General features: G+C 37.7%; 1 protein-coding gene across 4 annotated transcripts in view; it reads left to right on the plus strand.

The window, feature by feature from the left end:
* Positions 1 to 13,118, plus strand: part of GSTCD (glutathione S-transferase C-terminal domain containing) — a 55,476-nt gene that overhangs the window by 23,859 nt on the left and 18,499 nt on the right. For all 4 annotated transcript variants that reach the window (XR_010909996.1, XM_067468630.1, XM_067468632.1 and 1 more), the window contains 3 exons: positions 8,069 to 8,184; positions 8,823 to 8,867; positions 12,649 to 12,777. Coding sequence is in view for 3 of the 4 variants with exons in the window: in XM_067468630.1 (XP_067324731.1) it covers positions 8,069 to 8,184; positions 8,823 to 8,867; positions 12,649 to 12,777 (290 nt within the window). In the remaining variant the exon portion in view is untranslated. The remainder of the gene's footprint in view (positions 1 to 8,068; positions 8,185 to 8,822; positions 8,868 to 12,648; positions 12,778 to 13,118) is intronic.

A 13,118-nucleotide genomic window follows, 5' to 3' on the forward strand; every position in this document is an offset into this window, starting at 1 on the left:
ATGTCTTGTACACATCATCAAGTTACAGCCATTGGAACTGAGGCCTAAACAGTGCCTTAACTTCAGAGCCTAAGAAAATTTAATTTCTGTTGTACTTGATTAATAACTGCAGAAGTCCATTTATATCCCATATCCCCAGTTTCCAGTGTTATGTATAACTAAAAGGTTTGCTTAAACATTGCTTTTGCAAAATAGGACTTTTTGTTATTAATACATTGTGAAGACATAAGAAGTTACGAATTCATAACTATTTAGATACAATCTGTTGAATGTTCAGACGTTATTTTGATCTATGCTAATCTTGGTTTTATGTATGTGCATTTGATGAAATCTTCTGTTTGTACCAAGTCAAAGTTCACACAGAAATATAATTTTTCTTTATGACAGCTGGATTTTATATGGCTAAACTCACTAAGCTTGAGGTATTTTTTAAAAGCAAGGTCCATTGTCAGTTTAATTTTCATGACTAATTCAGAAATTTGAATGTTTCCTGCAAAATCTTGCTTCTGTTGAGATAACATTTGTTAAGGGTCAATGGAGCAGATTTTTAACAAAAAATAACTTTCAGAAAGAATCCAAACTATATCAATGGTGTTTTCCCACACTTTGATAAACTGTGGATTGTGGCTCCATTAACTATCAGAGGCCAAATGCACATTGAAGCGGTTTAGATTGAGTACTATTGTTGCTGCACTTGTATTTTGTGTTTATTATAGGGCCCTCTGTTTCAAAAGCCTTTGACTTTATGTTTCAATATTTTGGTCAGCACATACTGAGTTCTTTTTATCATAGAGCTCTAAGGGATTGGATCATAGGATTAGGCTGGTGTCCAAAATCCTCGCAGTGAGGAAAAACTTATTTTCCACCCACATCTTGACCTTTCTTCAAAAAGCTAATAAAAGGATTTATGTCTGCTTTGGTATTTTATCTTCATGAACAGAATGAAGAATAAAGCCCACCCTGAAATTATGACTCAGTGCAAGCACACAAGGTGTTTTTTTTTTTAAAGTTACATTAATGGATAGCTAGATTTGGCATACTTGTAAATCGCAATATCCTAAACCATTTTGAGGAAATGTTGGGGGGCACATTTGTGTCAAAAAAAAAGGAAGGCTGTTTTAATTTTATGCCAACAAAACATATAAATGGGATGTAGTTTGCAGCTCTGAAAATATTTGAATCTCTAGTAAGTGTACAAAAACAAAATACAGCTGTCATGTATATCCCTTTTTACAAAAGTTGAAATAACTTTGTGCTTCACTTAAAATGCTTAAATAGGGCTCAATGTAATCATTGCAAAAGGAAATTAGATAATTATTTCTATTTTTAGTTGCTTCATAACAATAGTAATATATGAAATAATAGATCCAATTTCCTCCCTATTCTCTTATTTATCCACACTTCTACATCTCATTTTTAAAAAGTTTTTCTAATTTTCAAAGCCCACAAACATCATCTTCTCTCTGTAGTAAAAAACAGCAGGGTGGGGAAAGTTTCCAGTCCTTTAAAAAAAATTATCCATCTATTTATTTACTGCATTTATATACCACTTTTCTCACCCCTGAGGGGACTCAAAGTGGTTTCCAAAGTAATAATGGCAAAATTCAATGCTAGACATGCATGTGAAAATCAAAACTTAATATCTCGACAATAACATATAATTATAAATTAAACCCATTAACAATATTAAACCATGAAGCTTACACAAACATTTAAACATTAAGACAAAGAATTAAAACATCCTAGTATAAATACTAAAATCATGTAGTCCAAAATCATAATCCGAAGCCATTCCAGTTGTCAATTGCACATATTGCCTATCCATTTCTTGCACTACTCACTGACCAAAGGCTTCGTCCCATAGCCATGTATTTGCTTTCTTTCTGAAGGCCAAGAAGGAGGGCACTGATCTAATTTCTCTGGGGAGGGAGTTCCGCAGCCAAAGGGCCACCACTGAGAAGGCCCCGTCTCTCGTCCCCACCAACCACACCTGTGAAGGAGGTGGGACCGACAGCAGGGCTTCCCCAGAAGATCTTAACCTTTGTGATGGTTCATAGAGGGAAATGCGTTCAGACAGGTAAGATGGGCTGGAACTTTTATTAATGTAGATAATTTGCCCATCTGTTTCAATTCAAATATTTTTGCTATCAACTCTTGTAATGTGTTCTTCCAATATTGAAAACACAACAATCTTGCTACAGTAATTAGATACTGAAGCATACTTTCTTGATGTGTCTCTTTTTGAACATTGTCTGTCCCAGGAAAAACAGTTCTGCTTTTAACTGTATTTTAGCCTAAAAATCTGTTTCAAAAATTGTTTTCCATTTTCACATATCCACAACATGTGATAAAATGTTTTTTTTATCATGAAGCCTTTTATACAATTTAGCAATCTTTCTGACACCAAATACCAATGATACACCATTTTGTAAAACTTCTTTAAGTCATAACAAAAATCTGAGCCCCTGTCTCCACATTTCCCCATTGGTCCATCATTATATTACACCCAACACTTTGTCCCCTTTTTAACATACACTCAGTCTCTTCTTATTTTTAATAACATCTTACACATTTTATAATCAAGTGTTCATCATATGTACATAACTACACTTCAAATTTATCTTTAAAGGCTATTTCTTTCCTTCCTTCCTTTATTTTCTTCTCACCTTTCTCCCACTATAGTGATTCAATGTGTAAGCCCATATTGCTTTTCAGGATGTAATTTACCCAGACCTCCTTTTTGTTTGGCATCTTGTAAAACTCTAAATCTCATTTTTGTCTTCTTCCCTTATAAATATAATTCATTTTCCAAATGGCACATAATTTTGTCAAAATTGGTATTGTTTGGAAAAGGAACAACATATTTGGCAAAACACTCAGATTCTACACACAACTGAAGTTTACCTCTGTGAGTCCTGCTTTAGCTCATTCAAAGTTTTAACTTAGTTATCTTGAAATAATGTATAATTTTAATGTGTCATTCTAATACCTAAATAGCTCTGTCTGGAATTTTAAAATGAGAACTTTGGGCCCTTCCACACAGCTATATAATCCAGAATATCAAGGCAGAAAATTCAACAATATCTGCTTTGAACTGGGTTATCTGAGTCCACACTGACATTATATTCCAGTTCAAAGTAGAAAATGTGGGATTTTATTAAGTTGTGTGGAGGGTCCTTAAGATTAAACTCTTCAAGGTAACACCATCATATGTTGAGGAAATACAACTGCGGAGAGTAATAAATTCTGTATTGAGGAGGGAAGGAACATGGAGTTTTGTTTTTCAGACTCTCATTATCACTCATTGCAATTTCTATATAGCTTGCTTTGTTTGTCCTCTGAATTGTTTTGTCAAGTTCAAGTAAAATAAGGTTTATGAAGAGAAAATCTGTCTAGGTTCATATTTTATAAATTGTCAAGGACTGTTTTAATAGCCACTTGGACTTTGCAGGAAATAATAGAAAAGACGCATCTGGGGCAAGGTTATTTTACAGAGGTTATCTTAATACAGAATAAATTGGCTAGCAGTACAAGAAGAAACAATTTCCCAGTTAAAAACAACAGCAGCAGTTTCTATGAGCACATTTTTGTGCTACTTTTTCTGAATAACCTTTTAAGTCATGGTCTTGTATTGTCTTTCTTTGTGTTTTTTTAAAGTAGAGCTAATTTGACTATAAGATGAGAAAACCCTTTTTTACTTATTCTGTAGAATGAAAGAATGAACTTTGTTCAATGAATTTGCAATAGCACCCCACTTTCTGTAGACGTAAAGTGGTCAGGAGAGAGGAGTCTCTTATGATATTATCTTGTCATTGGTTGGGGGGAATCAGTGGATCTTTCAGTCGGGCAATTGCTCATTTGGTGCTTACAGACATTGTGTGAATCCCAACCTTCTGCTTGTCCTGAAAACAGTGTGTTTGTGAGTCATTTGTTCATTCCCTTCTATGTTCTAACCACTAAAATGAGAAGCTAGCATTTAACTACAGCACCCTGTTCAGCTTGGGACATTCCTCCAGGTGGCTGCAGGGTGTGGGATCCAGCTCTCTACCCCAAAATTGTTCCTTGCCTTTTCTAAATTACAGAGAAGTATACAGTGGGAATAAAGTCCCTCAACATTGGATTTGCTTTTTTATTTTTACAGATTTGATAAAAAAACATTCTCTAGGAATCTGAGTTTTCAAACATGACTCTGTGGTCAGCTTCCTCTAATCATGCTGGAGGACCTAGAGATATCTAAAGAGATCCCCTTCTAGGAATCTGTATGTCCTCCAGTGACCAGCTTCCTCTTTGTTATGTGCTTTCTGGTCATTTCTGATTTATGCTAATCTTAAGGCAAACCTTTTATGGTTTTTTTTTGTGGGGGGGGGGGATATTCATAAGGGGCTTGCTTTTGCCTTCATCTGAAGGTGAGGGACTATGACCTGACCAAAGACACCAAATGGGTTTCCATGACTGACAGGTGATTCCTTCAAGGCTTAAACCACTACACCATACTAGCTGTAGCCAGAAGTAATTATAAGGAATAACAAATGTTTATCTTGATGTACAAATTATTCCTCTAATGTAATGCCTGCTTTTTATTTCCATGTTACAAATTGATGACTCTTGTTTATTTTCATTGTCTCCATTGCTATGTGTTTATCAAGCACAATACTGCATTGCAACAAATACCTAAACTTCAAATGTGTTTTGAAACAAGTTATGCTCACTGTCTCAACATCACCAAACATGGTATAAAGTTTAGCTTTTTGGCCAGCTAATTGTGGAAAGTAGAAAGTCTACGGATGTTCATCTTGGGTAGTCTCCTTTCTACTACAGCTGCTGTTGCCATTGTTTTTATTATATTTGTTGTTTGTTGAAGACCTATTTTTAAATGCACATGTCGCAACTGTCTCAGTAGAAAATGGACAATTTGAAAATAGCAAATACAGAAGCTTCTTTTATTTTCTTTTTCTAAACCAACAATGAATAGCTTGGTAGAATCCAAAGAAATCAATTCTATCTGTGCTGGGGAATTATTATGAAAACTTTTCTCCAGTGGATTGTCAATGCTATTTTAAGCATATATTTCAGTAGGGATTGATATACTTTTATGAAAAACACATGCTTTCCATGCAGAAATTCCTAGGTTCAGTCCTTGACTGCTATAGTTAAAAGGTGGCAGCTAATAAAACCCTGGTAAGATCCTGGAATCGGAACCAGCATAGTGCAGTGGTTTTTAGCATTGGACTACAACTCTGGAGGCCAGGGTTTGAATCCCTCTCAGCCATGAAAATCACTGAGTGACCTTTGCAAAATCAGACTCTTAGCCTCAGAAGAAGCCAATAGCAAACCTTCCCTGGACATTTTTTTCTCATTAGATGGATCTGTGCTCTGGGTCAATATTAGGCAACTTCACATGTTCATGTGTGCCTATCATGTTGTTATGCAGTGGTGATCAATTACAGAGAGTCAAGAGGAGCCCTTTACAAGATTCCCAGGTGATGTGCCATTTTTGAACCTATAAATGAGCAAACTACCACTTCCAGGGTTTTGTTGGGGAAAGAGAGAAAATTTTAGGCCTCCAATATGTCAGGATTGGCCAAAACAGCCTTAAAACATTGCTTGGAAACTTGTGGGACAGGGAATGGGGTGCAATGGAAGTCTAATGAGATAATTCTTGGATTCAGCTGGCTGTTTATGACCTGCAGTATTAAAAAGTGCCAGGGTTAAAAATAGTTTTTGGAATATTTTTTATATGTTGACATATTATTCTATGTCATACCTAATTCAATGGAGAATGGACATTTAAGCACTTAAGTGGGAGAAAGGGCATATTAAGAAGATATAAGAAGAAAGGGCATATTAAGAAGATATAACAGGGATCTATGTAATAGATCGTGTTGTTGTTTGCTGTACATGGAGTTTGCTAAATATTAAGAGCTAAGTGAACTAAGAATTAATACAAGGTAGGATCACCACACTATGTAATTGCATGTGATGATAATAATAATAATAATAATAATAATAATAATAATAATAATAATCCTTATTTATATCCCACCCTATCTCCCCGAGGGGACTCAGGATGGTTAACAACAAATATCTGCAAATGTTCAATGCTGTAAAAAAAACTATACCATGACAAATAACCCAACCCACCCAGATCCAAAACATAATCACATCTACATTAAAAGTAATATCACATTATCAGAAAATAAACAATAACATAACAAATATACGATTTGACAACTTACATTGGGAAGAAACAGAGCAAGAATCTAAACAGAACAAAATAAGGTTTAAAATTTTAAATTTGTTGTAGCCAGAGTGACCAGTTATTTCTACTCCATGGTGACTATGCATAATCTTCTATACCTCCTCCTCTCCATATGCTTGGGAGCAAAAGTAGGTTTTTAGTTGTTTTTAAAAAGACAGTATGAAGGGGGCCATTTTGATCTCTTTGGGGAGAGAGTTCCAGAGGTGAGGGGCGACCATGGAGGAGGCCTCCTCTATCGTTCCCACCAGCCATGCTTGAGACGAGGGTAGGACTGAGAGCAGGGCCTCCTCCGCTGATCATAGTGCCTGAGCACGTTTGTATGTGGAGATGCAGTTTGCCAAATACTCTGAGCCTGAACCATTTAGGACTTTAAAGTTAATAACCAGCACTTTGTATTTAGCCCGGAAGCAGACCAGCAGCCAGTAAAGCTGCCGCTACATGGAGGTGGCTCTCTTCCTATTGGGAGCCCCAGTTAGTAATCTGGCTGCCAATCTCTGGACCAGTTGGAGCTTCCAAACTATCTTCAAAGGCAGGCCCATGTGGAGAGTGTTGCAGTAATTCAAACAGGATGTAACTAGGGTGTGGACTACCATGGCCAGATCTGGCATCCTAAGGTATGGGCATAACTGGCACACAAGTTTTAATTGCAAACTTCTGTCTTCAGGAGGAGTGTAACCGCATCCAGAACAGGCAGTATCCCTGTACCCTGCTCTGATTGACCAGGAGCACCTCTGTCTTGTCTGGATTTAATCTCAATTTGTTGGCCCTCATCCAGTCCATTACTGATGACAGGGACTGATTTAGGATCAGGATGGCATCCTTAGCTTTCTGTGGAAAGGAATAATAGAGTTGGGTGTCATCTGCATATATTTGACACTGAACTCAAAAATTCCGGAGGATCTCACTCAGTGATTTCATGTAGATGGTAAATAGCATGGGGGATGGAGCCCCAAGGGACTCCACAGGCCACCAGCCAGGGGGTCAAACAGGAGTTCCCCACCTTCTGAGTCTGGCCCTCCAGAAAGGACTGGAGCCACTGTAAAACAGTGCCTCCTAGCCCTATCCCAGAGATATGGCCCAGCATATTTTTTATCTTAACATCTAACTATTGTGGGGTTTCTTTGCAAATAATTTTATTAAGCATTACCGAATAAAAATTCACACAGAGGGAATGGGGGGGGGGGTGTTTGAGGGAATATTTAAAAGTGTTTAATGATGAGTTACCTAAGTTGAGTAACAGTATACATCAAATGCCACCAAATACTTCCATGTCATTTCAATGCCAGATCAGATATGCCATGTTATGGGTCCTATCAAATGGCACAGATTAGGTGTTTTTATAGGTAGAAATAGTAATTGTAAGTTTAATCCACCAAAGGAAGGAGCTCTTCTGTCCATGGAGCCTTAACTTTGAATGCAATCCAGAATGTTTAGGTAGTAAAAATTAAATCACTCAACAAAATGTTTCATTGGATTATTGTGCAGGTTTGGAAATATTTGTCACTCATTAATATTTGTAGCTGTTATCTATATTTTCTTACATATATACTATTGAATTTGTAAAATTCTGAAAGCTTACTCATTGTATAATATATTTATATTTCACTGTTTACCCTTTATTACTGGTCTTCTATAAGCCCCTTTTGCTCCATTTTTTTTATCATAAACCATACTTGCACAGAATCCTTTTCTTTTTATTTACTTTCTAACAGATAGATCACTTATAAATAAAAAATAAAAAGGGCAATATTATGAGAACTATATTGCAACAAATCATTATAAATGTGTGTTCTTTGCTTTAATTCACAGGAAAGATGTCCAGTGACCGTGCTTTGAGGAAACAACAACAACTCAACAATTTGGTGGCTTTAGTGGCAAAACTGGCTAAGCCTGGAGACATAATTGTTGATTTTTGCAGTGGTGGGGTAATGTATTTGTTTTCTTTACAAAGCTGTTTCTCAAAAGTTGTTTTTTATTTTACAAGTGCATAGTCAGCATGTAGGCCCAAGGCAAGCATATTTGAATTAGATTTTCTTTCAAGACCACTGTCAATATCCTGTTGAATAATTTGCTGTAAAATCAGTTACCTGTATGAGAATTAACAATAATAAACGAATAAATAAACAAACATACTTTATTTATATTCTGCCCTATCTCCCCAAAGGAACTCAGGGTGGATTCTAAACATAAAAGGCAAACTTTCAATTCCCAAACACAACAACAATACACCCATCATAACAAAAATTGACAACCCAACATATAAAAACAAAGTATGCTTTAACAACTAAAAATAAATAAAAACACAACCTGTTATATCAGACATAAGACAAAACATCAAACATTGAACAGAAGCATCAATTTCCCAGTTCCTTGGGGGCAAATAAATTGATCATTGCTTCAGCTGTCTATTGAGCTGGTGAGGCAAACAGGGCATGGATACGGGTGGTAGCTATTCATCAGAGGTATAATGGTAGTATTACCATCTACCCATCCTCCTCCTTGTAAGCCAATGTGTAAAGGTAAGATTAAGATTTATAACTGCATTTTCTTCTGGTTTGAACAGGGCCATGTTGGAATTGTTCTTGCTCACATACTACCATCTTGCCAGGTAAGTTGTTAACAACATACAAATACAAACATCCTCTCTTCAAAATCAATGTAATTAACTTAGGTTAGTATAAGAGAACATAGTGGCAACTTTTCAGTTTCAAATGTGAACCAATGGGAGAGGATAACATTGAGCTTACGCAAAACGCAAATCTTGCCAGTGTAAATACCCAACCTTTCTTCACATAAATGTATTACTGAGCCAAATTCGACATGGAATTGTTTTAGTTAATTAAAAAGAATAATTGTCTTGCAGCATAAGTGAGCGTATCTATTGACACAGAAACCATGCTTATATTATTGTATCTCAACTTCCGTGGAGGCCAATAATACATAGGTGACTCTGTTTACTAGTGCCCAGTTAAGATTTGTGTGCAAACTACAAATTGTCCTGGAGATTTCTAGTCTGACTATGGGAGATCCATTTGGATTGGACTTTATGAGTGACTGTATTTGAAAAATGTTTGGTAACATGGCTGGGCACAGTTCATAATGCAGTTTATGACTTGTAAAGCTTTGTTAGATTTAGTTCCAGTGTTTTCTCTCAGGAACCTTTCATTTTTAAAATATTAGGGGGAGAGCCATTTCTGCACCATTGGATATTCATTTGATATGCATGTCAGACAAGGCTTTCTAAATAGTAGTCTTGTGCATTTGTATAGAATCTCTATCCATTTATGTTTGTTTCATTTGTAAGGCCCAGTTTTCGTTTTTGTGTGCCTCTCCAGAAAACAGACGTCTTTCCAATTGAGCTTTTTTATCCCAGGTCTGAAGAAACGAATATTTTTGTCCCATTGGCGGCAATGGGCGGGCTTCCCACGCTCCCCTTCCCCTCAGTTTTAGGCACTGGCAGGCGTATGTGCTTTCTGGGCCTGCACACCACAGATGCACTCTCTTTCCAATGACAGCGTGTGTAGCTTTCAGGCCCAAAGCGCCTGCACCTGCACCTGCAGCCGAGCACTTCTTACTCAGCACTTAGTGCTCGACTGCTTTGGATCTGCAAGCCACACACACACTCTCATTGAAAAGAGAGTGTGTGTTTCTTGCAGGCCCAAAGTGCCTGCCAGGGCCTGCAGCTGAGCACCAAAAGTCAGACAACCAAATGATTACCATTCCCACTTTCCTTTTGTTTCACTGATATTTTCATACCAGAGTGGGGTGTACCATTTTGTGCTTGTCTAAGTGTTCAGTATCATAAGGTGATTTGTCTAAGTGTCCAGTATCATAAGAGTTTGGTACAAAAGCTGGCTATCTTTTAAAAATCGTTATTTATTCCCTTTTGTGGCTCAGTATCAGAGAAAATCATAATTTTCTCAAAGAGAACAATCTTATCATAATTCATTAAACAAAAGCTTAATCTCCCAGTTAGTAACAAGATTGGCAAATCTTACTTTTTTCCTTTTCTCCTTGGATACAAAGGCTTTATGTGAAAGTACTTTGATGTCATTACTGACTTATAAACAATCATAAGAGGAGTTTTCTGCTTATCCGAGAAGCCTCACATATCTGTATTAAGTTTTAGGGAGATTTTCTCTGGGAAATTTGAGTCAATCACATTCAGGTCTACAAGTGAACCTGAAACGTTGGCTATCTTCCAAATACTTTAAAATTAACCACAGAGATCTGTTTCTCAGATTCTTCTGGGAACTGCAGTATGGCAAAATTGTGTTAATGAGGCTTAATGTCATAAATGTCCTTTTGGAAAATTTGATGTGCGAGACACCTTATGTGATAATTAGCTAACATATTTGCTGTTTCATGCTTCTGCAAGACCCAAGTGGATACATGCAATATGGTTATTTGAGTCCATTCTGTGAGAAAGGTGGAAGATAAGTAAAATAAATATATAGACAATAACAGGCTTGTGCAATTCAGCAGAACTGCGATCTGTTTCTGTTATCTAAATTTCGGCAGACCCACAGATTCGTATTTCACAAACTTCCTGAAAACTGCCACCATACAAAAAGCCGTTTTTGGTCTGCAGCTGAACAATGCCGCAAAATCCAGCCCATTGGCAGCAATGAGGAGCTTTCCAGATTCCTCTTCCCATCAATTTTAGGGCTATCAGAATGAAAATGGCCATACTTGGAGGACACATCTACCACTCTTAGCCCACCAAGTTTCATAACATTTGGGTCATCCCCTGGTGTTTAGTTATTTCTTTTCTTTCTAGAAATAAAATCTTCTTTAAAAATTATCAAAAAGGTATCCCCTCGGGCCCTGCCTTGTAACTTTTCCAGGAACAGCATCAGGGCACCATTCCTTCCTGCCAAATATCAAAGATGCAAACTTCCACATCATACAGGCCACCATTACACTTTCTTTACTAATAAAAAAAACCCCAGCAACTTCTTCCAAAGGTTTTGCATTTCTTGTTCTCACAACATACTGGAAGAGTCCAGCAGCTTACCATCCGCAAGCAAGCAAGCGGCATGTCCCCTTATTAGAAAAACACTCCTGTATGATCCACTGGGGTGGGGGGGGGGGATTTTAAAAATATATTGTGGGAAATCCAGCCATGTTTGGGAAAAAAAACAATATTTTTGGACCATATTATATTATTTTAAGTCTTAGTGGTTCAGAGCAGGTCATCAGCTTCACTGATTCAGAAAGGCAATGGATGGGCTCAGGGGCAAGGGGAGAAGGATGACTTCAGGTCAGGCAGGCATGTGGCTGACAACTGGAGAAAATGGGGACAGGGGCTGCTGGCTGTGGCTAGCTGATTGCTTGCATGTGTTGGCCTGGCTGGCTGGCCGGTCAACTACACACCCACACCATAAGTTAACCACAACTCTCCAAACAAGGGAAAGGTAGCAGCAAGAAAATCTAGGAAAAGCAAAAAAAAAAAAAAGTAGATTCAGTGAGCCAATCCAAAAGCTAAAGCTGCAAGCGAGCGGCAAGGCAATCTCACTGCATCGATCAAAGTACCTCTCTCTAGAACCAGGATGCAACTGAGCAACAGAGACAATCACCCCATTAAATAGATGCAGCTTGCGTAAGACATGTCATGGCTTTCTTCTATTGTGATTGGCCCAATGGGCAGGGCTTACAGGGTAACCCTGTGCAACCTCTCTGTGTGTCACGTGATCCCGAATAGAAATCAAAGGTAGCTGCAACTGACAGCCACATGGTCCATTTCAGGCGAAAAAAACATGCCAGCTGAGCCCTTTCCTTCACGGGCATCCGAACCAGCCAAAAATGCCGAAGGCAAACGTCCAAAATGAATCTGTGCACAAGTCTAGTCAATAACTAAATACAGAATCTTGTATTCTGTTTCATAATAGCAATTGCATATGAATTTTAAGTACTGAGAACTATTTTAAGAAGGTAACATATCCTCCTGTGTTGACAATAGGAATGAAACCCTTCCTTTTGGCACTAGGATAGTGTCATGAGTATACTTCTCAATCACCATCAGTTCCTATCATAGCAACATCATTTTTTTTAGAATAGAGGGGAGCAAAATGGCTGGGGCTACCTATAGTGCCTTATGTCATGCTTTGAAAGTTGAAAGGGCAACTTCATGCTCTATGATTATTATACTATTTCATGAGGAAAGCAGTCAAGCTTGAGGCCACTGGACAGATCTGCTCTAGAAGAAGTTGACAAACAACCAGTGTTATCTCTTTTGGCTCAAAGATAAGAATAGGCAGAATTTAAATGTATTAAAATGTATTCGTGAATTTCTACTTGAAAATATTAAATGTATTTAATTTTGTCTTACAATGTGAAGATTTTTAATTTTAAAAAATTGATCACATCTAACAGCTGTTTTACTGTAGGTAGTACTGGTGGAAAATAAAGAGCTGTCACTGGTCCGTGCTAAAGAAAGGAGTGATGAACTAGGATTGAACAATGTTTGGTTCTTGCAGGCAAATATGGACTATTTTAAAGGTGTCTTTAATATTGGGGTAAGTAATCTTAAATTTATAATTTCATTTTTAAAAAGAAAATATTAGATGAACTGATGGAATCCAGACAAGACAGAGGTCCACCTGGTCAGTTGAAAGGCCAAACAGGGCATAGGGTTACAGCCTGTGTTGGATGAGGTTACACTCCCCCTAAAGATGCAGGTTCGCAGCTTGGGGGTGATCCTGGATTCATCACTGAGTCTGGAACTCCAGGTTTCGGCGGTGGCCAGGGGAGCTTTTTCACAATTAAAACTTGTGCGCCAGCTGCGCCCGTACCTTGGGAAGCCTGATCTGGCCACGGTGGTCCACGCTCTGGTTACATCCTGAATAGACTACTGCAA

The sequence above is a fragment of the Anolis sagrei genome, chromosome 5, assembly GCF_037176765.1.
Source record: "Anolis sagrei isolate rAnoSag1 chromosome 5, rAnoSag1.mat, whole genome shotgun sequence".
NCBI classification, from domain to species: Eukaryota; Metazoa; Chordata; class Lepidosauria; order Squamata; family Dactyloidae; genus Anolis; species Anolis sagrei.